Source organism: Cervus elaphus, chromosome 23 (assembly GCF_910594005.1).
Source record: "Cervus elaphus chromosome 23, mCerEla1.1, whole genome shotgun sequence".
NCBI classification, from domain to species: domain Eukaryota; kingdom Metazoa; phylum Chordata; class Mammalia; order Artiodactyla; family Cervidae; genus Cervus; species Cervus elaphus.
The window spans coordinates 20,692,879-20,719,132 of NC_057837.1; the positions used below are offsets into that span (position 1 = coordinate 20,692,879).

The following is a 26,254-nucleotide window of genomic DNA, read 5'->3' on the forward strand; positions in this document are numbered from 1 at the left end:
ATTCTCAGAACAATTTTCTGTTATTTCAAGGATTTCAGTTATGCCTCTGACTATATCGATAAGCAATCATTAATGTTCTTTTTTCGACTTAATTAGGGTAAATTTTAGAAAAGCTGTAGGGAATAAGAGGGTTTTGTAGGTTTCATAATTAAGTCTCTCAATGATGTGACAATTAAATTTAATTTCCAAGACAGCTTTAAAATACCACTAAATAACTTGGGTAGATAGACCTTCACAATCATCATCAATGTCAGTTTTTCATTCTTCTTGACAAATGGAGGTTTACCAGTTAGGGTAGGAGGAAATAGTGATTCCCAGATAATACACTATAACCTTATCAAGCATTGCAAAAATTTGTGAAAGCCCAGAGAATATTCTGTATTTATTTTATAAGCTTCTAAATAGTGAGTTCACTGGCATAATCTGTACTGCAGTGTATAGGACAGCGCTGGGACTCAGTATTGTTTTCCACGTAATCTTGGGGAAAACTGCGGTTAATTGACCCAATTCTTTCAGGAGAAGAGCACTACAAAAGAGGATTTCTTTTGAATTCTTCATTGAATTACTTATTTGGGTGGTATAATGTTTTTCCTGGATACCATCTTTGCTGAGTTATAACTTTCTAAGTTATATGAGATAAACTGGGTTGTGGATTACAGTCCATAATAGTGTTATATAGAGTACACTCAAAATTAGTTGTTTTACTGGGGAATATATTGAAGTAACAATATCAGCCAGATCATTTGCAAAAATAAATGGTGCAGTTAAATAGTTCATTTTTTAAACAAAAATATATTGACCTAATGTGGCTATGGACCTGAATTATTGCCTGGTGTATTGAATAAGTTTACCAATGATGGTCTTGTTTCTGACAGCTCACTTCCTCTCATTGGTCTCTGACTTGGATTCTACTTCCTCAAACATAAGCAGCAGAGTTTTTCTTCCAACAAATACCCAACATGCTTGTCAGGTATTTAAAAGCACATGGCATTTGAATTACTTTCCACATTTGGGAACTTCGTTATTATAATCATGTGGACATTCATTATTTTTCAGATTACATTTTATTACTTCTCCAGCCAAATGAATGGCAAATTAATGGCTGGCTTTCAAACTACCTGTGGTGGCCCTACACAGCATTTATGGCAAAACACTGCTGGACTCCAGAATCGTTGGGAGAGGAATGTCATCAAAATTCAGAGTCCCCAGAGGTTTCAGGTATGTGTGTTGTGTTTTATAACTGTCTTTGAAGGAAAAACGATAAAGTACAGATGTTTAACACCAGGTGATTAATCATCCCAGTTGTCTGAGGGCTGAGGAATTCCCCAGGACTGTCACGTGCTGAAACCAAATAGTTCCAGGAAGTTGGGGTGGCCAGTCATCCTAAAAGACAGTTTTAAGAAGTTTAAAACTTATGTATCAAAACTAAATTTGTTATATACTGACACATATTGATATAACAGTAAAATATGACGTTCTAATACTCTTCCTAATTTCTTGAATTCCCCTCCACTTTCCTTTTCCACTCATTATTCCAATCTTCTTTCATTTCATTTTGCATTCTTAAGAATTTGAGTCACTCCTAGTGAGGTGGATGAATCTAGTGTGAGGTAAGGCAGAAAGAGAAAAACAAATATCGTACATTAATGCGTACATATGGAATCGAGAAAAATGGTACTGATAAACCTATTTGTAAGGCAGGAATGGAGATGCTGACATAGAGAACAGACCTGTGGACACAGTGGGGTTAGGGGAGGGTGAGATGAATTGAGAGAATAGCATTGAAACATATACATTACCATTTGTAAAATAGATAGCTTTGGGGAAGTTGCAGTATATAATGGAGCTCAACTTGGTGCTCTGTGACAATCTAGAGGGGTGGGAGGAGGGGTTCAAGAGGGAGGGGACACATGTATACTTCTGGATAATTCACATTGCTATGTGGCAGAAACCAACACAACATTGTAAAGCAATTATCCTCCAATTAAAAAAAAAATTGCTTCTGTTTGACAGTTTTCTCAAGCTTTTGAGAGAACAGGATTGCCTTGGGTCATGAGCACATAGGCTGTTTTCAATACTAATACCAAACGCTGCTGAAGTGGAATCATTGTCATATTCATTTCATGGTTAAACTCAAATTACTCAATACAGCCTTCATCTTCCAAAATAATCTTGAGAATTAAAGCCAATGTAAGCCTATAAAAGACATTTATTTATGCAGCCTAATAAAACTTATGTGTGATGGAAATTATAATCTAATAACCATTATAGGAGTTCTTAGAAAAATAGTGCATACTTTAACATTTTGGGCAGCCAAGCAAAATTTTCCAGTTAAAAAAGGGATCTTAAAACATTTTATTCTGAACAAATATGCTTTTTAAACCTGGTTTGTGAGTCAATTTAACCCAGGTAGGTTTCCTTTATCATCTATTATTAGAATAATATAATAATTCTATAATTTTGATATGGAATAGAAAATCATCTGACATGTGATGGATTTAGCATTTACCTTAATATAGAGAGTAAATTGTATTGAATTTTGAGGGGCTAAGAAGAAATATGGGAGAATGAACAAGACATCTATTATTAAAATTGAATGATAAGATTTAAGAATGGCACATATTCTTAACTGATCTGTCGTAAAATCACTGAAGTTCAGAATTTTCAGCCTTTTGTAAAACCAAGTGGGGGTCCAAAGAAGATGAAAGAAAATCATTTAGTAGATAGCTAGGTGACTCCTGGATGATGACTTGAGGAGAACTGTACAGTTGGAGGCATAATTCTGTCATTTGAGACTTTGTATCCTCTTGAAATCCAGCATTACTGGTGTTGTGTGTGTGAGGTGGGGGTGGTATTTTAAGTCATCAGGCAGGTAAGTCTTCCTGTAAAGGACTCCTCAGGCACAGGGGCAAGACATCCTGAGTTCCTGCCTTGGTGGGGAGTGCTCTGTAGAGTGTTAACCCCAGACAACAAGAATGCATCCAATCTGTTGTGGATGTTCAGGTGTCATTAACCAAAGGAGGAATTTCTAGTTTATTATATTACTACTTTATTTTCTTACTTCCCTCTGTCTGTCTCTTTTCAGTAACAACAATAGCAACAAAAGAGAGCCAAGTGTGCCTTTGAGGGGACGCTGACTAGATGCTGCAGGATGAGCTTGCTGAAGTTCCCCTGTCTGCACGCTTGTCTAAACCTTAAGGACTGCTATGGGACTCTTGTCTGTGTGTAAACTTCATCAGTATTTATACATCTTTTCCAACTTTGAAACAGAGTGGGTGATTAAAAAAAAAAAAGAGTCTTAAGCTATCTTTGTCAAGCACTGTGCCTTCTCATTTTAGTAAAGAGTCTGCCTGTCAATGCAGGAGATATGGGTTTGATCCCTGGCTCCAGGAAGATCCCCTGGAGAAGGCAATGACGACCTATTCCAGTGTTCTTGCCTGGAAAATCCCATGGACAGAGGAACCTAGTGGGCTATAGTTCACAGGTCACAAAAGAGTCAGATATGACTTAGCAACTAAAACTACAACAAAGATAAATATTTTGGTCAAGGTCTTTATTAGTAGCATGACAAGAGATTTGATGTTGGATACAAGTAGCAGGAACCTGCTACTTGTAAATTAAGCGTTTTAATATAAATTCTTTGCTTTTCTCAGCTGTCCATTCCCAAATAGCATATTGTGGGGGTTGATGATTAAATATGTATAGTAGATAACTATAAAACTTTAAATTCCCAAATAGATGATCTCCAGGGCAATTCAGCTGTAGCAGAGGAAGTGAGATTATTCACCTGAGTGCTTTAAAATGCAGCAGTGTCTTCCACCAAAGCAGATGCCCATGGAGCATATTAATTTGATTCTTAAAATCCTTTATTGCTGATACGAAAACAGTGCTTCTACCTTAAAGGCATTGTTAAAAATTAGGAAACCATACAAGTTTCTTGGGATCTTTTGGCTACCTCAATCTTTAAGACTGCAGGTAGGTTTTAGTTCTATCCTGTCAGCAAGCGAACAGATACTCATTTGCTTTTGTTGAGCTGGGCCACAGAGATGTGCTGTGCTTGTAAATACTGCCTGCCACTATGTAGTAGCTCTTCCTGAAAATCTTTAGAAAGAGGCTTATTTGAGGGCATTTTGTAATCAGCGTCTCCAGACAGTATCTGCTGCCTCATCAATTTACAAGTCTCCTAGAATTATTCTGGGTTTATTTTTTTGTTTGTTTTTCTTGGCAGTTTCCCATCCATTCTGCCTTGATAGTTTTAAAGTCATTCATGCTTCCTTTAGAAATACTTAAATAGATTGTCGTCCCTGCTTGTCTCTGGCTTAGCATGGGTTTCTGAGAAAGCCTCTGGATCTGGCTGCTGTGTCAGGACTTGGTCACCTTCACCTATAAAGGACTAACTGGATCCATCGCTTGCTAACCTGAAGTGTATGGTAATTTCTGAGAGACTGCTGCTGTGTAAACTAGGAATGGTGTTTATGCATTTAGTCCACAGAGATGGCAGTGTTTCAGAAAGTTTCTGAAGGTGTTTAAAGAATAACATCTAGTATTGACTGAGTGCCTACTGTGTGTAAAGAATTGCATTTAGTCCTACATGTATACTATCTTATTGGCCCTTCATGGCAGTCCTCTCAACTATCATTTACCCCATTGTTCACATGAGGGTGGTGAGCTTTATTTTTTAAAGATGTTTTGATGTGAACCATGTTTAAATTCTTTAGTGAATTTGTTACCATACTGCTTCTGTTTCATGTTTTGGTTTTTTGGTTCTGAGGCAAACGGAATCTTAGTTCCCCAACCAGGGATTGAATCCAGGCCCCCTGCATTGGAAGGGTGAAGTCTTAACCACTGGAGCACCAGGGAAGTCCAGAGGATTGTAAGCTTTAGAGAATGAAATAGCTTACCAAATCCCATATAAGATTAGAACATAGGATAGTTTGATTTCAGATCTCAGTCAGTCACTGAGTCATGATAATTTTTTATCTAATAAAGCCGTGTAAGAATTTATAAAATATAGGAAAAAAAATCCAACCTCTAGATTTGGTCAGATCTGATGTGACTTATTAAACAATCCTTTGTCTGCTGTGTTAGATGAAACATTATTATGCATTGCATGGTGCTAATGAACTGCGATCACATTTCTCAAAATTGCAGACAAAAGCAATTAATTTTACTATTGTCTTAAAATATTCATAGAAGCAAAGAATAAACCAGGCTAAACATATAGTTGAAATTTAGCCTCAAATTCAGATGAAATCTCCCCTCATCCCTGTTTTTTTCTGGTTTTTGAAGGGACTTCCCCTACTGGTTTTATGGGTAGGAAGGAATGAGTACTATGTTACTAAGCATATCATTGACTGTGGTTTTCAAGTTGAATGTCTGGATTCTTGAAATCAGTGCCTGAATTTTAAGAGGATAACTGAAGCATTTTTTAATATGCTGTTATCTACTTGTCATTTCTCTGATATTCCACTTAGAAATGCCAGAGACTTCTCATCACTCTTCCATTCAGAAACAATAGGCTTTATTAATATGAACAAAAGATGTGGTTAATAATGCTAAATATAAATTATTAACTTACTGCTACTCTCAAGCTTTTCAAAATCATAATTTGAGACATTTTATCTTTTAATTCAAGAATACTTACTGTGTGAACACATGACGATGAGAAGACTACTGTCATCTTTTTGTTTTGTATATATTTTCTTGAAAAAGACCATTGAATGCATACTACTAATTAGGAAAATTCTCATACAGAAAATATAAATGCAAGGGTTTCTGTTCATGTTGTTACTAGTATAATCCAAGTAAGTTTATATTCATTGTTTACCTGCCATAAAAGTTTCATCTAAGATTTAAATCAAGTATTTCAAGCACAAAGCCTCCCTTCCGAAGCCATCTTCTCTTAAAATGTTTGAGGTGAAAGGAATTTGTCTCATGTTTTTCCACTGCATCAGTGCAGGCCATACCTCGGTTATGTGATGGTGTCAAACTTCTAACTTCATTATCCCTGTTGTGATCTGCTTTTATTTTGCTACTTTGCTACTGTTTTCTTTATTTTGGCTGTGCCCCTGAGGCACTCAGGATCTTAGTTGCTTAATCAGAGATCAAATCCTTGCCCCCTGCAGTGGAAGCACAGAGTCCTAACCACTGGACTGCCAGGGAAGTCCCTATCTTTTTCTGTTTTTTTTTTTACTTCACTTAACAGAAAAAAATGAGGTGGGTATTTGGAAAATGTTTTTTGCCAAAGCTTTGGAGAAAACAAAGAATGTTAATCACTGCTCTTAGATACACAATTACCATATCACGAACAGCCTCTGACTACAGGGCATGGTTTTTAAAAAATTATCATGGGTTTCCACGTTCTTTAAGGGCTTCCTTGGTGGCTCAGACAGTAAAGAGCCAGCCTGTAGTGCGGGAGACCTAGGTTCGATCCCTGGGTTGGGAAGGTCCGAGAAAGAAATGGTAACTCACTCCAGTATTCTTGCCTGGAAAATCCCATGGATGGAGGACCCTGGCAGGCTAAAGTCCATGGGGGTCGCAAAAAGCTGGACATGACTGAGCAACTTCACTCACTTTCTACATTCTTAAGATAGTTCACCCATCCCCCTTTTCAGGATCCCAACCAAAATCCCTGGAAACTTTTTGTTTAAACACATTTAACTGGATTATCTCCTTGTACCTTGCGGGTCTTTTGTTTCCTAGCTACATAGACCCACAAGTAATTTCCCTACAATTAGAGAAGCAGTTCTTTTCCCTAAGAAAACCTTTGCTTTTTCAGTACCAGTGGGCTTAAATGACGGCCGATTTTCATACTAGCTTCTCTTCAGTTATACCAAGTTAATCTATAATTTAACTGAATCAAATAAATAAAGACACATGTTGCAAACTCTGAGGAGAGGCCTGAAGGTAAGAAGGTAATTTAAAAGCTACTTCAGGGACTTCCCTGGGTGGTCCAGTGGTTAAGATTCCACGCTTCCAATGCAGGGGGCCTGTGGTTCAATCCCTGGGAAGGGAGCTAGATTCCACATATTGCACCTAAGAATTTGCATGCCACAACTGAGGCCTGGCAAAGCCAAATAAATAACATAAAAGCTACTTCATTAGATCAGGTGTGAAGATGTAGGAGTGGAAATAGCAACAGAAAGGAAAGAGGATTTAACTGGACACGGCTGGAGGAGAAAGTGATTCCAAAGGTCAGTTTGGAGTTTTGAGCATTGCAGATGGCAGTCTCCTGGTACCATTTTTCAGAGGATGAGCTTCAGGGCAGAGGTCCAGAGGAAAGAACATCTTGAATTAGAAGTGGCTTCGTGTCACCTGACAAAATTTTCAACAGATGGTAGAGATGGGGAAGGAAAGCTCAAGAGAAAGAGGTTGACATTCCTGATGTAAACATGTATTTATCAGCTTGGGTGACAGTTAAAGCCCTGAAGATGAATGGGTTTGCAGGGAGAGCGTGAAGGAGGAGAGAGACTGGTGATTAGTCAACACTTATTTCCATTTTTCTCTTTAAATGTGGCTGCTGCAAGTACTTTATGACACTTTGAAATCCTAGTATCCAACAAAGGAAACTATAAGCAAGGTGAAAAGACAGCCCTCAGAATGGGAGAAAATAATAGCAAACGAAGTAACAGACAAAGGATTAATTTCAAAAATATACAAGCAACTCCTGAAGCTCAATTCCAGAAAAATAAATGACCCAATCAAAAAATGGGCCAAAGAACTAAACAGACATTTCTCCAAAGAAGACATACAGATGGCTAACAAACACATGAAAAGATGCTCAACATCACTCATTATCAGAGAAATGCAAATCAAAACAACAACGAGGTACCATTACATGCCAGTCAGGATGGCTGCTATCCAAAAGTCTACAAGCAGTAAATGCTGGAGAGGGTGTGGAGAAAAGGGAACCCTCTTACACTGTTGGTGGGAATGCAAACTAGTACAGCCGCTATGGAGAACAGTGTGGAGATGGACCCAGCAATCCCACTTCTGGGCATACACACTGAGGAAACCAGATCTGAAAGAGACACATGCTCCCCAATGTTCATCGCAGCACTGTTTATAATAGCCAGGACATGGAAGCAACCTAGATGCCCATCAGCAGACGAATGGATAAGGAAGCTATGGTACATATACACCATGGAATATTACTCAGCCGTTAAAAAGAATTCATTTGAATCAGTTCTAATGAGATGGATGAAACTGGAGCCCATTATACAGAGTGAAGTAAGCCAGAAAGACAAAGACCAATACAGTGTACTAACACATATATATGGAATATAAAAAGATGGTAACGATAACCCTATATGCAAAACAGAAAAAGAGACACAGATGTACAGAACAGACTTTTGGACTCTGGGAGAAGGCGAGGGTAGGATGTTCTGAGAGAATAGCATTGAAACAAGTATACTATCAAGGGTGAAACAGATCACCAGCCCAGGTTGGATGCATGAGACAAGTGCTCAGGGCTGGTGCACTGGGAAGACCCAGAGGGATGGGGTGGGGAGGGAGGCGGGAGGGGGGATCGGGATGGGGAACACATGTAAATCCATGACTGATTCATGTCAATGTATGGCAAAAACCACTACAATATTGTAAAGTATTTAGCCTTCAACTAATAAAAATAAATGAAAAAAAAAAAGAAATCATAGTATCCAAATATTAATTTTTGGTTATCCTTGATCATTGTAATACTATAGAAATATTTTCAATTATACTAAAATAATTGCACTTCAAGCAAAAAAATTTTTTTAAAAAAAATGTGGCTGCTATAGGTAAGCGTTCAGTTCAGCAGGAACTAGGGACTGTCTCTATGTGAATAGGCTTTCAAGAAGCATAAAGTTAATCTGTGCAGAGTAGATTTTTAATTAGTAAATACTATATAGTAGCTTAAATATTTTAATAACTCTATGCCATATTAGCTGACATTTAATGCCAACTATATAGGTCAAGTGCAGTTGTATAAGTGATGACTCTTTTGTTACCTTGCATACACCTTATCATATAGGTGATAACTATTCTTATCAGTACCTTTTTATAAAGAAATAAACTGAGGCACAGAAGTGTTAAGTAACTTCTCCAGGGTCTTCCTGCTGGAAAGTGGTGTATCTGGGATCTAAATTCAAATAATCTGATTCCAAATATACACTTCAATGACTATGCTATAGAGGCTTCTTAGGTGGCGTAGTGGTAAGGAATCTGCTTCGCAATGCAGGAGACATGGGTTTGATCCCCGGGTCGGGAAGATCTCCTGGAGCGGGAAATGGCAACCCACTCCAGTATTCTTGCCTGAAGAATCCCATGGACAGAGGAGCCTGGCAGGCTACAGTCCATGAGGTCACAGAGAGTCAGACATGACTGAGCACACACACTATGCTATGGTACCTTCATGTGAAACCATCTCTACATCACAATCTTTGACAGACTTTTTCCATCATGGTCCTGACTTGTAAGTAGTCCCATGGTTATTCTAATTTATGTGAAGAAGGATGACTTTCTTAGGGCTGCATGTGGACAGTTCACTGGGTACATTATGGATGTTTTTCATCACGTTTTTAATAGACTAGTAGACAATCTCTGGCTTGAAAGGAAATATATTAGAACATCATGTTGTACAGGAACAAAAGAAAATGCAGGACAGCAAAATGATCTGCTAGGGTTTGTGATACAACACCAATTGTTAAGCTAAGAAGCAGTGTGGCGTCTTGAAATAATGTTTACATTATGAACAAGGCTGAGTTGTGCACACAAGTTTAATGCATCCATGAATTAAGCCTCACACATTAGTGAAGACAGGAGAATACTCTCCATCAATACACCAATGTTTTATTGATTTAAGTAATTAAGATTACTTGATCTTTCCAAGTGTCTCAGATTCATTATGCTAGAGTATTTCCTCTTGGTGGAGACTTGGGCTGGCCTCACATCACAGTACAATATTCGGTCATTTTAATAGTAAGTCACTGAACAATGATTTCCAGTCAGTGTCCCAAGCTATGTTTAGATAATGGCAGAAAATGTGCAGGAGGATAGCACAAGGACATTGAAGATGGGGCTGCAAGTAAAATTCAGAGAACCGAGGTAATGACTTGATCTGCTCTTTAGTTTTGCTTAATGATGCAAAATGCCGAGAACCAGAGCTTAAGCTGGAGTGAGGCTCCCAGAACTGGTAAATGCTAAGTAGTATGAATGCATAGGAACCAAACATGGAAGATGATACAGGGAAGAAACCAGGTGACTGTTGACTCATTTCACAAATGTGTTACCCAACCTCTTCTACACATGTGAGATACAGAGAAGACTACATTTTTGGTTCAGGTGTGTTTTGTCTGTTTGTTTTGTTTTTAAACTTTTTATTTTTACTGGAGTATAGCTGATTAAAAGTGTTGTGATAGTTTCAGGTGGTCAGGGAGTCAGCCATACATATACATGCATTTAATCTCCCTCCAACTCCCCTCCCATCCTGGCATTTTTTTGTTCTTCAAAATATAGATCTCTCTCCATTTGGAGTTGGCATGGTCACCCATGTGCTTCTAGGAAGTATCATGTTTCTTTTATTTGTAGACTCTGTGCTACAAGACTGTGAGACAATACTGTTGCTTGTTCTTTACTTTTGTTTATTTTTCTTGTCCAGATTGTTTTTCAAGGCCAGATGATTTCAGCTCAGGATGAAGTCATAGCTATCGATGATATATCTTTCAGCTCAGGCTGCTTGCCAGCAGATGGTAAGATATTTTTCTCATTCTGATTCTTATTGTATAATAAATTCAGTTCAGTTTAAACATTGGGTAATGATTTTGATCTACTCTTATTTTTGCTTAATGTTTTAGAGTGAGCTATTTACTACTGTCCTTATACACTGTGGTACAATGACTGGATTTGTGCTAGAGGTGAACACAGGCTACTATAAAGAACTGAAGTGTGTAATTTAGTCTCAAATTTGGAACCCTGTAGCAGTATTTACACTGTTTAGTTAAATCTTACCCAGAGAATTCTATGCCTTCTAGGATATCAGGAGAAAACTGGCCCCCATTGATTTGAAACTGTCTTCTTGGAGAATCAATTTAACTAAGCCACTGAAAGACACAAATGGAGAAGTATATTAGTTATAATCTATTTTCTATTTAGACTGAAACAACTAGATCAATAAACCACACATCATATCTAAAAAATTATCCATATCAGTCCTGTGATTACATTAACTGTGTAATATTCAATTCACCATTCACATTGTTCTCAATAGGAAAGTTCAATGTTTAAAATATAAGTTGGTAAGGATGAAGTTCAGTTCAGTTCAGTTCATTTCAGCGGCTCAGTTGTGTCTGACTCTTTGCGACCTCATGAATCGCAGCACTTGTCTCATATGCCATAATCACATTTATTTGATATATTTGAGTATAGATATTTGATAGAATTTTTTCCTTTTGAAATTTTATTATGATATGGTAGAATCAAGAAAGCTATTTTGTAGAGAGGGTTCTGAGTTCTAGTTGGATAACAAGAAATGGTAGTTGTGGTTAAAATCAAAATGTTCCAGTAACAGAAGAAATGTGGTTAAGAAAAAATGTTCCAGTCTACCTAAGAGAGACCAAGGAAACTTGTTAAAGGATGTTTGCATTGTGCTTTGATGCTTAAAAAGCACTTCTGCTGTTATAAGAGCTTACAAGTTTGTGTCTCTTGTCACTCAAATCAAGGTAAACTTATAGGAGCTAATGACAGCCCCTCTAAACATGTAACACACAAAGTTCTCTTTCATCTTTGTATTTTCAGTTCTCCGTATATATTAGTAAGAAATCATGATAGGATAAATTGAAATATAGATAAGTGAAATGTAGAACTTTAAAGGAACAGACTGTAACCTCCACCCATTCCTAGAAGTAAATAATTTAAGCATTATTATTAAGCACATCAGTGACTTTTCACTAAAAGAAGATAATGTTCCTTAGATTTATCAGAAGGGAAGCAATATGCCAGTAGAGAATACACTGTCAACTCCAGGCAACGCCTGATCTGCCATTCAAAACTCCCCTAATAATCTCTCTCCTGTTACCCTGCATGGTTGTTTCTGAACCAGAGCACAGCCCACTTACACTTAATTTTTAATGAAACATCTAGTCCCTGATCCTGATCACTTCAGCAGGGACATTATATATCTCAGTTTAATAGTTTCTACAGAAATTGAGGTCTGCCAGACAAAATGATCCCTAATAGTTGTATTTATTGCCCAGTCTGGCTGATCACCCTCAAAGGAGAACAAAGCCATGAAATCAGCTGTTGAGTGGACTTCGTGGACCATCAGGGAGTTAGGAAATGGCTGTTGCCATTGAAACTGTTTACACAGCAAATGTACAGAGGAAATGCTTGGGTTGTGCTTGGGACCTGAGAATGCTTGTAGTAGGACTCTGCTCTCATTTCAGACATGAACTTACCTCTTCATCTTCAGCTCTGGGAAGCAAAGCCATTTCTCTAAGTACCCATGACCCATACACTAGGACAAAGGCCTGTGTAGATGGGCCATAATTATCACTCAGAAGACAAATGCCAGATTTTTAGTAAGCGCTTGAACTACTTAAAATCACTATAGAAACAGAAAATGCAGTAATAGTGGGAGTGAGTGCATCAGATACTTGGACATTCAAAGAAAAGTTGTGGTCACATAGAAAAATACTGCCACCGACAATTTCTGAGAATAGTTCTAGATAGTGTTATCACCATATTGTTCTGAGGTGATGTGGAAATAAAGTTTGATGAAGATGAGACATGGATTTTAAAGCTCAATTGTTGGGTAGGACTTTTACATGATTGTTACATTTATACAAGATTATAAGATAAAGCTCTAGAGAAGACAACTTTAAAATCCATGACTGAAGTCTTCAATGAATATGGAAATCAGACCTCCTGCATGGATGACCCAGGGCTGTAAGTTAAATGTTGTGAGCCGAGATGTTTTTACAACATGGAAGAATAAATCACTGTATGGAAGCAATATTGGGGATTTAGAAGGATGATGACTTTAATTTTTGGCCTTGTGTTTTATGGGGCATCGGAAAAAGATATCTCCCCTTGGGGAAAGCTGCAGAGTGAGTGGTTTCCTTTTAGAGAAATTCCATACTCAGGTAAGGTCACAGAGTGTTCTTTGAATCTTTGAAGGTGAGGGTGCACGGGTTTTGTTTTTTATTTTTCAAATAGAATGAAGATTGAAGGCATATTTAAACTTTTGGGAGGAAAACACAGCAGCATGAGGACTAATAATGGAGACAAAGGATAAAGCATTATGGGATAGGATTGGCATTCAGATGGAGTTACATTTTATAAATGGTGGGACTGTGTAAAATTAGGTGGCATTAAATTTTCAAATGAGACTCTCCAGTCAGATTCAGGCACTGACAGACTATATCTAATTAATCATCAGAATCACGTAAAAGAGTGATTGATTCTGGGATTCATTCCAGCCCTGCTAGATGGGAATCACTGAGGATGGGGCCTACATTTAAATAATGTCCTTAGGAAATTTTTGTGAAGTCAGCCAATTCTAGGTTTAAGAACAGAACTAGCTTTGGGAACCGTGAGACCTAGTCTTGTGCTGATTTTTTGCATTTGGCAGTGACTGCCCTGGAGTAGGGTTCTGGATGACTAGAGTCAATGGTTTCAGTTTCATGTGGTCCTGGTGGTGATGGCCAAGGCAGGAGAAGCAGGCAGAGCCAACCCAACACCTTCTGGACATTTCCATGAAAAAATCCTATTCCAATGGAAAATAGGGTTGGATATGCATTGGGATGCAAGAAAGCAGAAAAGTCTGAGATTTTTGCTTTTGTTCAGATGACTTAATAGGCTTCCCTGATAGCTCAGTTGGTAAAGAATACGCCTGCAATCCAGGAGACCTCAGTTCAATTCCTGGGCTGGGAAGATCCCATGGAGAAGGGATAGGCTACCCACTCCAGTGTTTTGGGGCTTCCCTTGTGGCTCAGCTGGTAAAGAATCTGCCTGCAATGCGGGAGAACTGGGTTCCATCCCTGGGTTGGGAAGATCACCTGGAGAAGGAAAGGTTACCCCCCCTCCAGTATTCTGGCCTAGCAAATTCCATGGAATGCTTAGTCCATGGTGTTGCAGAGTCAGAAATGACTGAGTGACTTTCACTTGTCAGATGACAAGGAGGAGATAGATAGTCATGGCATAGATTCTTCAACTCTGATACTGCTATATTCAAGGACTAAGGGGTTTCCTTGCTATTTGCCTCATGCTTGCCATCTTATGCTTCTGGAATAACCTCTCTCATTCAGGATAGGAAGAAGGAAGGAATGGCATAGGAAATAGTTTTGGACATGTCATTCATCAGCTATATGATCATCAGGCAGATAACCTTGGTTGCTAGGGAGGCTAAGAAAACTGAGTGTTTAAATTTGGCCTCTGTAATAAAGGAAGGCAAGGAGAACAGGTTTATAAGTTGAGTGAGCATCCATTTGCTACAGAAACTCAACATTAGCATATTTAGAATTAAATTCCAATTTTCTTTCAAACTCTGTTTCTTTTCCTATGTTCCCTAATCTAGTCATTGATGTCTGTTTGGTCTTACATTAGAAGCCAAGGATTCTTCAATCCTTCTTCCCCTTTCTCACCTCCACATTAATTTGGTGCAAAACATTATTGAGAGTGTGTTCTGATATTTCTCCAATTGTCTCTACATATTTATCATTATTATTCATCCAACTCTGATTTTGTTTGTCCCGCATATTTTTTTCTCTTGGATTTTGAAAATTCCAGTTTCAGTCTATTCCGCTCCACTAATCACTACTACCTGCTCTCCACCAGTTTGTACTTTCTAACATCCAACTGCGACCAATTTCTACTTTATTTAAATCCCTCAGTAACTCTCATTGCCTTCAGAATGGAATTCAGATTTTTTTGTCATGACATAAGCTCACCAGGATCCTGCTCTTACACACCAGCCCAACTTCTTCCTTCTTAATTCCCCCAAGAATTCCCATATTCTGACCCAAAAGAGCTACTCGTGAGTCCAGTGTTATCTCCTTTTTTGTGTATCTTTGCAAACATTGCTCCCTCTGCTTATTTCATAAATTTTTTTTTTGACCTGTCCTGCTATTAGATATCCTTTCAGACTGAGTCAGGGTGTCTTTTCTGAGAAGCCTCCTCTTACAGAAAATGCCCCCATACTCCCAGTAGCTGTACATACGTATGCACACAGTATTGATTTACCTCCACAGCTAAATGCTGAGAATTGAATAATAGATTGAACAAAGAGTATGTGAAATTATTTAAATATCAAGTATTTGGGATTTTGGATGAATTCTTATTTCTGCTGAGCCATAAGCATCATTCCATAAAAAGCAGATTTAATAAAATATCTTGGGAATATATCTAGCAGTACTTACACTTATGCTAAGAATATTATGTTATTTTTTAGGTTTTGTTTCAGTATCAAAAATAAAGATATGTCTTCGAAATAATGAGATTTTTATCAGGATGATTTAAGCTGAGGCAAATATTTGCCATGGTTTAATAGAAACATTGTGTTTTTTGTCATTTTACAGCAGACATATAGCATTTGGAAATGAGTCCACTTGAAAGTGAATGCTGTAATAAGTCTTTTGGTGGTCATTTTGATTTATAGAAATGGTTCTGTTTAAGATATATAGGTTTCCTGACAAGACTTCTCTATTTTCTTCTTCAAACTAGTGTGCTTTCAAAAATTTGTTTTGATTTTTTTTTTCCTTTTGAGACAAGGAAACAATTCTATTGCCATGTTTTTATTTTCTCTGTTTTGATGCTTTGATACCTGGTGTCTTGCTGATCACAGAGGGTCTGTCTCTTCCAGAGTGAGCCAATTCCTAGAGACAGTAAACTAGCTCACCTTACAGTGTATTTTTCAAATCGACAGCTGCCTCTTTAGGCTTTCACACTCTGTGTCACTAGTTACCTGCCTTAATCAGCCCACGGGCAGTGCATGTTTTCTAAGGCAGTAGTTTAAAAAAAGTTATCATAGACTGGATGGCTTAAGGTGGTGCTAGTGGTAAAGAACCTGCCTGCCAATGCAGGAGATGTAGGAGACACGGGTTTGATCTCTGGGTCAGGAAGATCCCCTGGAGGAGGATATGACAACCCACTCCAGTATTCTTGCCTGGAGAATCCAGTGGACAGAAGAACCTGGCGGGCTACGGTCCATAGGGTCACACAGAGTCAGATGCGACTGAAGAGACTAAGAATGCACAAACGGATGGCTTAAAGCAACAGAAATTTCATTCTCGTGATTCAGAAGGCTGGAAATCCAAGATCGAGGGGTCACCAAGTTTGGATTTTTTTGCATTTTTTCCCCCATGATGTGGATGACTGTCTTCTCCCTGGTCTTCATTTGGTTCTTTCTCTGTGTGTCCTTGTCCTGAGCGCCTCTTTTTATAAGGACACCAATCATGTTGGACTAGAGCCCACCAATATGACCACACTTTACCTTAATTACCTCTTTATAGACCCTATCTCCAAATACGGTCATATTCTGAGCTACTAAGTGTCGGACTTGAACATATGAATTGGTGGTGGTGGGTACAGTTCAACCCATCAGAGCAACTAGGGACAGCCCTGACTGACTAAATGAAATATTGATGGATTTTCAGACCATGGCTCTATGTTTGTTAAAACACACAAAAATAAATACCAGAAATGTGTAATTTTATTGTTTAGTTTTTTTTTTAATTAAAAAGAAATAGTAAGTTTTTACATTTGGGAAAATTCTGATCATGAGAAATCCACCAGATAGCTTTTTCTTGTTCTTATACTTTATTTTACCACATAGATTATTATGTGTACTATTATCTTTAGGAAAAAAGACAAACTGTTTATCTCTATTTTTTACTATAGAAGTATAAACAACTCTGTAAAAGTGATAGATATAGGTATTATCATGGTTTCTGAAGGTTTTCAAATTGGACAATGAAACTAAATTCCTTTTATAACATTAAAGAAATATTTTAGATTACTTCCATGCTTTCAGATAGTAAGTATCTAACCACTGCCCTTCCCAAGACAGGGATATTCACTGTGCGTTTATTAGAAGGAAGATCTGTTTAGGCTTTACCAAAATAGCAAATATGAAAAAAGATCAGTGTTTGTAACTAAAAAAGATCAGTGTTTGTGACTAAATAAGAATATGCTTAATCACTGATTCTTAAATAACATTGATTCTTGAACAAATTACTCACTATGTATTTTTATAAAGATTGCATGATATAGCTCACAATCAGAATATCGTGAATATTCTGTAAATATTTTTAGGTTGGTTTGCCAGGATTTTGCCTTAATCTCATTTATAAACATTCCAAGTACACAAGTTATCTCTTGATGAAAACCTGAATAATGCTTATATACTATCCAGTTAAATAAGCGTTATTTAACTAGTTGCCTTTTTAACTTATTAATTTCTAGCTACCTTTTAAGATCTAATGACTATTCATTGAAATTCATTACTGATTTAAGAAAACTGATAAAGAAATTGTCAAAAACCCCTGGAGTCAAAAGTAGATGTCAATTATAACTTTTGCAGCAGTAGCCTTGAGGCTTGGACTTCATTCTCTACCATCTGAGGGAGTCTGGTCAATTTCATGTAACCTGTTTGCACAAGATAAGATTTGAAGGATGGCAGGCTTTGCACATGTGGCTTCATTGGTATAGAGACTTTGAAATTGTTGACAAAGCTTCATCCTGCTGATTGTACATCATTGATGGAGAATTCTAAAATGTCAAAGATAATTTTCTATAGCTGGATTGTGGTGCAATATAAGAATTAAAGGGAGAGAAGATGGAGAGGGAGAAAATTGAGTATGAATATAAATATAGGTGACATCTTTAAATAGCTTTGAGCTCTGAAATAGAATATGCTAAAACAAAAAGCTGTTCAGGAAATTAATCGATTGACAATTTATTGCACCCCTCCCCCATGTCATTGTTTTTGTGGTTGCCAATTCCATTTGGTTTCTGGACTCCAAAATCACTGCAGATGGTGACTGCAGCCATGAAATTAAAAGACGCTTACTCCTTGGAAGGAAAGTTATGACCAACCTAGACAGCATATTAAAAAGCAGAGACATTACTTTGCCAACAAAGGTCTGTCTAGTCAAGGCTATGGTTTTTCCAGTGGTCATGTATGGATGTGAGTTGAACTATAAAGAAAGCTGAGTGCCAAAGAATTGATGCTTTTGAAGTGTGGTGTTGGAGAAGACTCTTGAGAGTCCCTTGGACTGCAAGGAGATCCAACCAGTCCATCCCAAAGGAGATCAATCCTGGGTGTTCATTGGAAGGACTGATGTTGAAGCTGCAACGCCAATACTTTGGCCACCTGATGTGAAGAGCTGAGTCATTGGAAAAGACCCTGCTGCTGGGAAAGATTGAGGGCAGGAGGAGAAGGGGACGACAGAGGATGAGATGTTTGGATAGCATCACCGACTCGATGGACATGGGTTGGGGTAAACTCCAGGAGTCGGTGATGGACAGGGAGGCCTGGCGTGCTGCGGCTCATGGGGTCGCAAAGAGTCGGACATGACTGAGCGACTGAACTGAACTGAATTGAACTGAACTGAATTCCATTTGGGGGACTAAAGGTAGTGAAAGTGGTGAACATTGGTGAAAGATACTTAATACCAATTGATACAACCTGCATTTTAAATTCCATGCATGAGAATTCTCTGGTGGTCCAGTGGTTCAGACTTTGCCTTCTCCTCTAGGGGGCACGTGTTTGATCCCTGGTCGGGAGCTAAGAGCCCACCTGCCTTGTGGCCAAAAAACCAAAATGTAAACAACAGAAACAATGTTGTAACAAATTCAACAAAGACTTTAAATGTGATCCACATCAAAAATTTTTTTTAAAAATTCTGTGCAATTTATACTTGACTGTTTTGCTATTTTTGTTTACAGCACTTTTGTGCGTATTGTTTTGTACAAATAATGAAAAATTAGATGTTATATACAACATCTAATTGAACTATGGCAAATATTTAATTATGGACCTCGAGGGGTAGAAGATTTGTAGCTCTTATATGAATCTACAAAAATTACTGTTTTAATTGTTTCACGGTAATTGTTATTGTGCAATCTTCACTTCATTTATTGCCCACACTCCCTTAATTGCATATACAGTTTTATTTTCCTTGAATCTTACGTTCAAGAAGCTTTGCATATTCATCATTTGTTAGCTTCCATTATGAGAAACCAGATTAAGGATGTTATGCATAAATCATTTTCATAACCAATTGGTTCAATTTTATTTCCAATAAAAATACAAACAATTTAGATAGAGTCTGCACTATTTTAAAACATTTCATTGAATAGGTCTTAGGTCATTCATTTATCCATTCATTAAACAAGTACATATTGAACATCTATGTTACATCAAGAATTTTTCTAGATGCGTGGGAGAAGCAGTTAAAAAAAAAAGTAATCCCTGAGTTCATGGAATTTATATTTTAATCAGACAGTGAATGAAATTAAGCAAGTAAATAGAAAAAGGTATTTTATGTCAAGTGATGATATGTCCTATGTGACAATAAAACAGCAGAAAATTGAGAAGAGAATGGCCAGGTAAAGGGGAAATGAAGTTTTAAGTAGAGTTTTAAATAGATCACACATGGTCACATGGAGAATGTATGTGTGTGTGTGTGTATATACATATATATATATTTTTTTGGCTCAGAAAATAAGTTGAAGGAACTAGCCATGTGTATATTGGAAGGAAGCCATGTGTAAATGTAGAAGTCCCGAGGCAAAAGTAAGCCTGGTTTGTGTGAGGATCGTGCAAAGGAATTTTGCATCTACTTGTAGGACAGAAGCCCATGTGATGTTCTTGAGCAGAGGAAACAAGATCTGACTCACTACTTGATTTAGCTTTAACATGTTCTGGTGGTCCTCCGGTGCCCATAGATGAGGGTGACAAGCTGGCACAGGCAGAGAGGGATATCATTTGATGTCAAAAGATTCAAAAGTCAAATATGTAGGAAGGTGAGAAATCTCCATACTGCTTTACACAGTGGCTGCATCAGTTTCCATTCCCACCAAAAGTGTACGAGGGTTCTCTTCTCACCACATCCTTGCCAACATTTGTTATCTGTGTTCTTTCTGATGGCAGTCATTCTGACTAGTGTGTGGTGATATCTAATTGTGGTTTTGATTTGCATTTCCCTGACGATTAGTGATGTTGAGCATCTTTTCATGACCTGTTGGCCATCTGCATTTCCCCTTTGAAAAAAGTGTCTATTCATTTCTTTTGCCCATTTTTTAACCTGGTCATTTGATTGTTTGGTTTTTTGATGTTGAGTTGTGTTGCTGTTTATATATTTTGGACATTAACCCCTTATCAGTAATCATTTGCAAATTTTTTTTTCCCATTTCCATGGTCTCTTTTGCTGTACAAAAGCTTAATTAATTAAAAGTTTAATTGGGTCCCATTTGTTTATTTTTGCTTTTACTTTCTTCACTTTAGGAGATAGATCATTGCTGTGATTTATGTCAAAGAGTGTTCTGCCTATGTTTCCTGTAGGAGTTTTATTGTATCTGGTCTTACATTAGGTCTTTAATCTATTTTGAGTTTATTTTTGTCTACGATATTAGAGAATGTTCTAATTTCATTCTTTAATATGTAGCTGTCTAGCTTTCCCAATACTACTTATTGAAAAGTCTATATTTTCTTCACTGTATATTCTTGCCTCTTTTTGTGCTGAGTGAGAATTATCTGTGGAAGCAGGGGATAAAAGGATAATTCCACCATCTTCAAGTTTTGTGTTGGGAGGACTATGGGGGTGGAGGGAGTGGGCGGAAATAGACTCCATTTGAAAGAGCTGCAGGGAAAGGAAATCCAGGGCAGACCCAGGTAAAGAGGGTACCATATGTTGTATTTGATACATGTAGAGTTATCAGCCTAATGATAGGCTCTTTGTTTACACATTAAGGCATGTAACTACGTCACTGGAGACCTAGATGGTTTGGCTTGGGATCTTAGAAATCACCACAGAGATCTGATTAAAATCTAGAAGTGCAGGCGTGGTGGTTTTATTCTCTCTTCTCATCTCTTCCTGAATCTCTTTCTCTGTCTATATAATGGTGAGATGCTGCCATAGAGAAGAGTTGGGTTCAGCACTCTCTGTAGAACAAAGGTTAACCTTTTGAGAAATTCATGATCCTTTCTACTGATACCACATCTCACTTTTTGCCAATCTTTACATTTAACAGATGACATTTTGCCATGTCAAGAGGCATCAAATACCAAGAAGGAACTGTGCCATCCAGATAGAAGTCTCTGCAGATTTGATTCTACAGATGAAGGATTGAGGTGTAAGTGTAAAAATGAGATGCCTGCCTGCCATCCATGAGACTCAGACCCCAACAGAAATATCAAACCACTAGTAGGGGTACTCATTTGACAAGCTCTGTTCTCATCTGTGTCCTCGTTGTACCAGGAGTATCATTGGGGTTTTAGCTGGTTTGTAATTGGAAGTGTGTGGCTTATTAAAAAAAGTGAAAGATAGTAAATATATCAAGGTAATGTTTTGAAAAACAGTTGCTCTAAAAATCATGGAATTAAATACAATGTATCTTCTTTAAAATTTTAATGTGATTATGAATAGTAAATGATTTAAGCTAACTGAATTCCATAAAGTAGGTAAAGTCTGGTATTATGTTATATAAGAAAAAAAAAACACAATGGAAGCGTGGTAATGGTTCTCATTTGGGAAGATGCCTGTCTGGATCAAATTAAGAACTTTTAAAGAGAAGAGTTCACTCTAAGGCTTCTTGGTTTGAATTAGTGTATTTGTGTGTGTGTGTGTGTTTAGCCTTGATTGCACCTGTAACCTTTGTTAAGCAGTGACTCCAGTAGACTGTGATAGTCTCCCAACATCTTTTTCTCCCCTCTTCAGCGTGTCAAGCCTGTGGATTTGCATTTGACATGTGTGACTGGGTATCAGAAGCGACTGCTGGGCAAACTTCCTGGATGCGCACAAAAGCAAGAGAAATTCCTGTGTTAGAATATACACCTCAACAAGATCAGAGCAGTGATGCTGAAGGTAGCCAATACAAATCATATCAATTATACTTCCATTTTTACTTTTTTTAGTTTTTGCTCTAGAATCATAAAAATGCATTTACAACTAATCTAAGACTATTTTCAAATAACTCTATACTTTTCATGGGTAGTGCAAGGACCTTATTATAATAAAATACTCCTAATTCTTCCCTCAATTCTCTCATATTATTGACGTCATTCATTTCACTTAATTAGCAAATACATTAAGACTATTCCTGTTGTGAACAAACTTATTCTTTGATCAGCTAAGCAAGCTGAAAATAAAATGTTTTGTTTTACATTCATTTATTCCTTCTCTAATACTATTCCTTTCTTTATGTAGATCAGAGTTTCTGATCTGCGTCATTTTCCTTCTCTCTGAAGAATGCCTTCTAGCATTTCTTACAAAGCAAGTCTGGAGTATTTCAAAAATTTTGCTTGTCTTTGATTGTAGTTTTTTAATATAATCATTTGCTTAGGTGTAGTTTCTTAGACATTTATCCTACTTGGTGTTTTCTGAGCTTCTAGGATCTGCACTCTGGTGTCTGTCTGACATTGATTTGGGGGAAAATTCTCAGTCATTGTTACTTCAAATGTTCATTTTCTTCCTGTCTCTCTTCTTCTCATACTCCCATTATGCATATGTTGCATCTTTTGTAGTTTTCCCTGAGTTCTTAGATAGAATTATAGAATTTCTCCTTTATTTTCCACTGTTTGCTTTTCAGTTTTGGAAGTTCCTATTGACATTTTCTTAAGCTCAGATTCATTCCTCAGTTGAGTCAGTCTATTAATGAGTTCTTTGAAGGCATTCTTCATTTCTGTTCTAGTGTTTTTTATTCCTAACATTCTACTCTGCCTATATTATCTTTTTTGCATGTTTTCTACTTTTTCTATCAGAACTCTTATTAATCCTAATTAAAAAAAATTTTCAGTCTTATAACATCCCTGCCATTTTATGGGCGTAGTTCTGATGCTTTTCTTTCTCTTCAAGCTATATATTTTTTGCTTTTTAGTATGCCTTGTAATTTTTTTTGTGAAAGGCAGGCATATTGGAATTAAGATAAATAGGTATTTAATATGAGTTTATATATTTTTCCAGCTATAGATAAGACTCTGTTTACTGATGGCAATAGCTTTTAATGTCTGAGATGAAAATTGCATCTGATATTTTTGTTTTTGTCCCTCTGTTCTCTTTGGGTTTCCCTAGAGATGTCTTCTGAAATAAGGTCCGAGGCCTGCTGTTCTTTTGATAACATGCCCTTGCTATTTTGCAAGACCACTTTTGATGTGGTGATAACTTGTGAGAGGAGGGGAAGCATACTGCAGTCCCATGAGTCAATCTCAGTCTTTGAGAGAAATGGTACCTTGGCTCTAAAACCTTCACAAATCCTTCTCCCTTACATCAGGTGAGACAGGAATGCCAGAGGGGACTGGGTCTGGATATTTTCCTCATTTCATGTGGAAGGTTAGAACCTGATGGATTTGATATTGCAGTTCTCCCTGATCTCAACTGCAGTCAGTTATGTGGTGGTGGTAAATAGTTTGTTTTGAGTGAAAGCCTTGTTGAGAACAACAGGAGAGGCCCGGTATATTTCAAAATGGCTGCTTTCCTTTTCCGCTGCGCTGTGCTCACTGCTTCAGTCACGTGAGAGTGCTCGCGTCTCACTCTGCGACCCCAGGGACTGCAGCACGCCAGGCTTCCCCGTCCTTCACCATCTCCTGGAGCTTGCTCAAACTCATGTCCATTGAGTCAGTGGCGCCATGCAACCGTCTATTCCCCTAGCTGTAGGCAAAAAGGGATTCTTCTCTAACTCTTACTGTGAGAAGCCGGTAGGGCTCCTGGAGGTAAAACAGAATAGGGTCCTCCCTAAGGTGGGACTGTCTGGAGTTTTCAGCTCTCAAGCGTGTCCACCCTGAGCCTCTAGCAGTTCATCCATTACGGTCTAGCTGTCTCCACCCCCAGTACTGATTCCCATAGAAGTTTTTGTTCTGGGGATTCTGGTCTTGAAAGTTGTGATTCTCTATATCTGCTCTTCTCACCAATTCCTGCCCAGTGGTTTGTACCCTGACCTCAATTTTCTCAGGGGTATAAGAGGAGTTGTTGATTTTCAGTTCATATATTTTCTTGCTGAGTGGATGGGAGTAACAACTTCCAAGCTCCTTATGCAGTGGTCCAGAAACAGGAAATTTTGCAGGCTCTTTTTCAATGAGATTTGTTCTCTTTCTCCACTACCTTTATTCTTTACTGCTCTTTTTCTTTGTTCCTGCCTGCTTGTTCAGCTGTTTTATTGTGATATTACTCAGCAACCCAGAACCTTATGTGAACAACAGCCCTCTTTTAGGGGCTCATATGTTTTCCACATTCTGTCACTTAGCCCTAGCCACAGCAATGAGGGTAAGCATATTTCCCGTCTCAGTTTATAAGCAAGGTTCCCAGCCCTAATCTCTGACTTCATTGATAGAATTAGACTCTGTTCATCCAGGACTGCGCAGCACTTGAAGTAGTTGAAATTCTAGCTACGACAGCCTGTGTCTGGTCTCAAGTCTGAGAGTTTTATGGTTTTGGCTCTGTTCATCACTCTGTTCATCGTATCTATTTTTCCTTATCTTTTGAGATGTTTTCTCTTGGGTTTATTCTGTCTCTGCTCTTGTAAAAATGTATTTTTATGCCATTTATCATTTCCTTGTGCATAGGTCAGAGGCAAAGTATTAATTTATTGTACTATTTTGATTAAAGTCGATCAGAGCTTCACTAAATTCATAGGTTTTTTTTTTGAAGCTGTAGGAACATTTGCTATCTTAAAAGGAAATAGAGCATTTGAAAGACCTTATTTTTGAAAATTAAAGTTATGAAAATGTAGAAATAGCTTTGTGTTTCTGCATTATATGTATTACTGAATTAAAACAAATCCAAATTAGTTTTAAGAATCAGATGGGAAAAATTGATTGACAATATTTTTATGCACTACAAAACCCATCTGTGTAATTTAGTGGAATTGTAAGTATCTGGTGCTTCAACATAGTTTGATCAGAAAGAGGCAGTTTAAATTACATTCCCTTAAATGATGTAGGTTTTCCTGTGAAGAATAGAAAAAATAATCAAAAGGGAAAATAATTCTGGGAAGAAAGATGAGGAATTTTTGATTAAAGAAAGATTGCATTGTGACATTTAAATGATCATTTGGTGGCACAGAGATTTTTATATCAATAGATTTCTTTTTATAAGAACATTCATATTGAGGATAGTATAAAACTTTGATTTCAGGAATTAGGATGAGATTACAGTGCATTTTAGAAATCAAATATGGCAGGACTTCCCTGGTGGTCCAGTGGTTAAGACTTTATCTTCCAATGCAGGGGGTGAGGCAGCTAAGATCCCATATGTCTCATGGCTGAAAAAACCAAAACAGAAAACAATATTGGAACAAATTCAATAAAGACTTTAAAAATGGTCCACATAAAAAAAAAATACAAAATAAAATATGGAAGTGAAAATCTATAATTTATAGTTGATGTTACTTAAAAAGAAATCCTATTCTTTTAAATAATTTACTTGTGCTTCAAACTTGATTTTGAAAATTCCAGAAACATGATAATTTTGTTCAAACAGAAACAGCTGAATTTTTTTTCTAAGTTGCTTTCCCCCCTTTATTTTTCAGGTTACTGTCTATGGGTAGGGGCTAAGCAAGCTTCTACTTTTAACCATTTAGACAGCAGGGCTTATCTGAATAGCTCTGTGTATCACTGCCTGGGCTGGAGCTGCCATCTTCAATTCTATTATGCTATGGAAAACAGTGTTCTCAGAGTAGGACTGTCTAATGATAAGGTGAGAAGAAACTTGTATTACTTTCAAATTCATTAATAAATGAAATTTCTATTCTTGGCAATTTTTGGTTCTATTTCTTAGTTATGTGTAGACTGAAGGTATTCTTTAACTTGCCTTTATTTGATATACTTTTATTTTTTTTCTCTGAGGGGGAGTTTATGTTTTTCTTTTCCATTATGGTTTAGTAAAAGATATTGAATGTAGTTTCCTGTGCTATAAAATAGGACCTTGTTCATTTGGTATACCTTTAAAAAATGTACTAAGAAGTTGGTTTAAGAGATATTGTCATGTACAAAAGTCATGGTGGTAGTTTGTAAAAACTTCATAAGATTTTTTAAATTTATGAAAATATGTTAAAAGAAACTATG

General features: G+C 37.3%; 1 protein-coding gene across 1 annotated transcript in view; it reads left to right on the forward strand.

Annotated features, from left to right (window-relative positions):
- MALRD1 (MAM and LDL receptor class A domain containing 1) overlaps positions 1-26,254 on the forward strand; it is a 515,151-nt gene that overhangs the window by 19,141 nt on the left and 469,756 nt on the right. The window contains exons 3-8 of the mRNA XM_043884605.1: positions 876-970; positions 1,057-1,218; positions 10,637-10,727; positions 21,229-21,330; positions 21,915-22,061; positions 25,720-25,886. Of these exons, the coding sequence (XP_043740540.1) occupies positions 876-970; positions 1,057-1,218; positions 10,637-10,727; positions 21,229-21,330; positions 21,915-22,061; positions 25,720-25,886 (764 nt within the window). The remainder of the gene's footprint in view (positions 1-875; positions 971-1,056; positions 1,219-10,636; positions 10,728-21,228; positions 21,331-21,914; positions 22,062-25,719; positions 25,887-26,254) is intronic.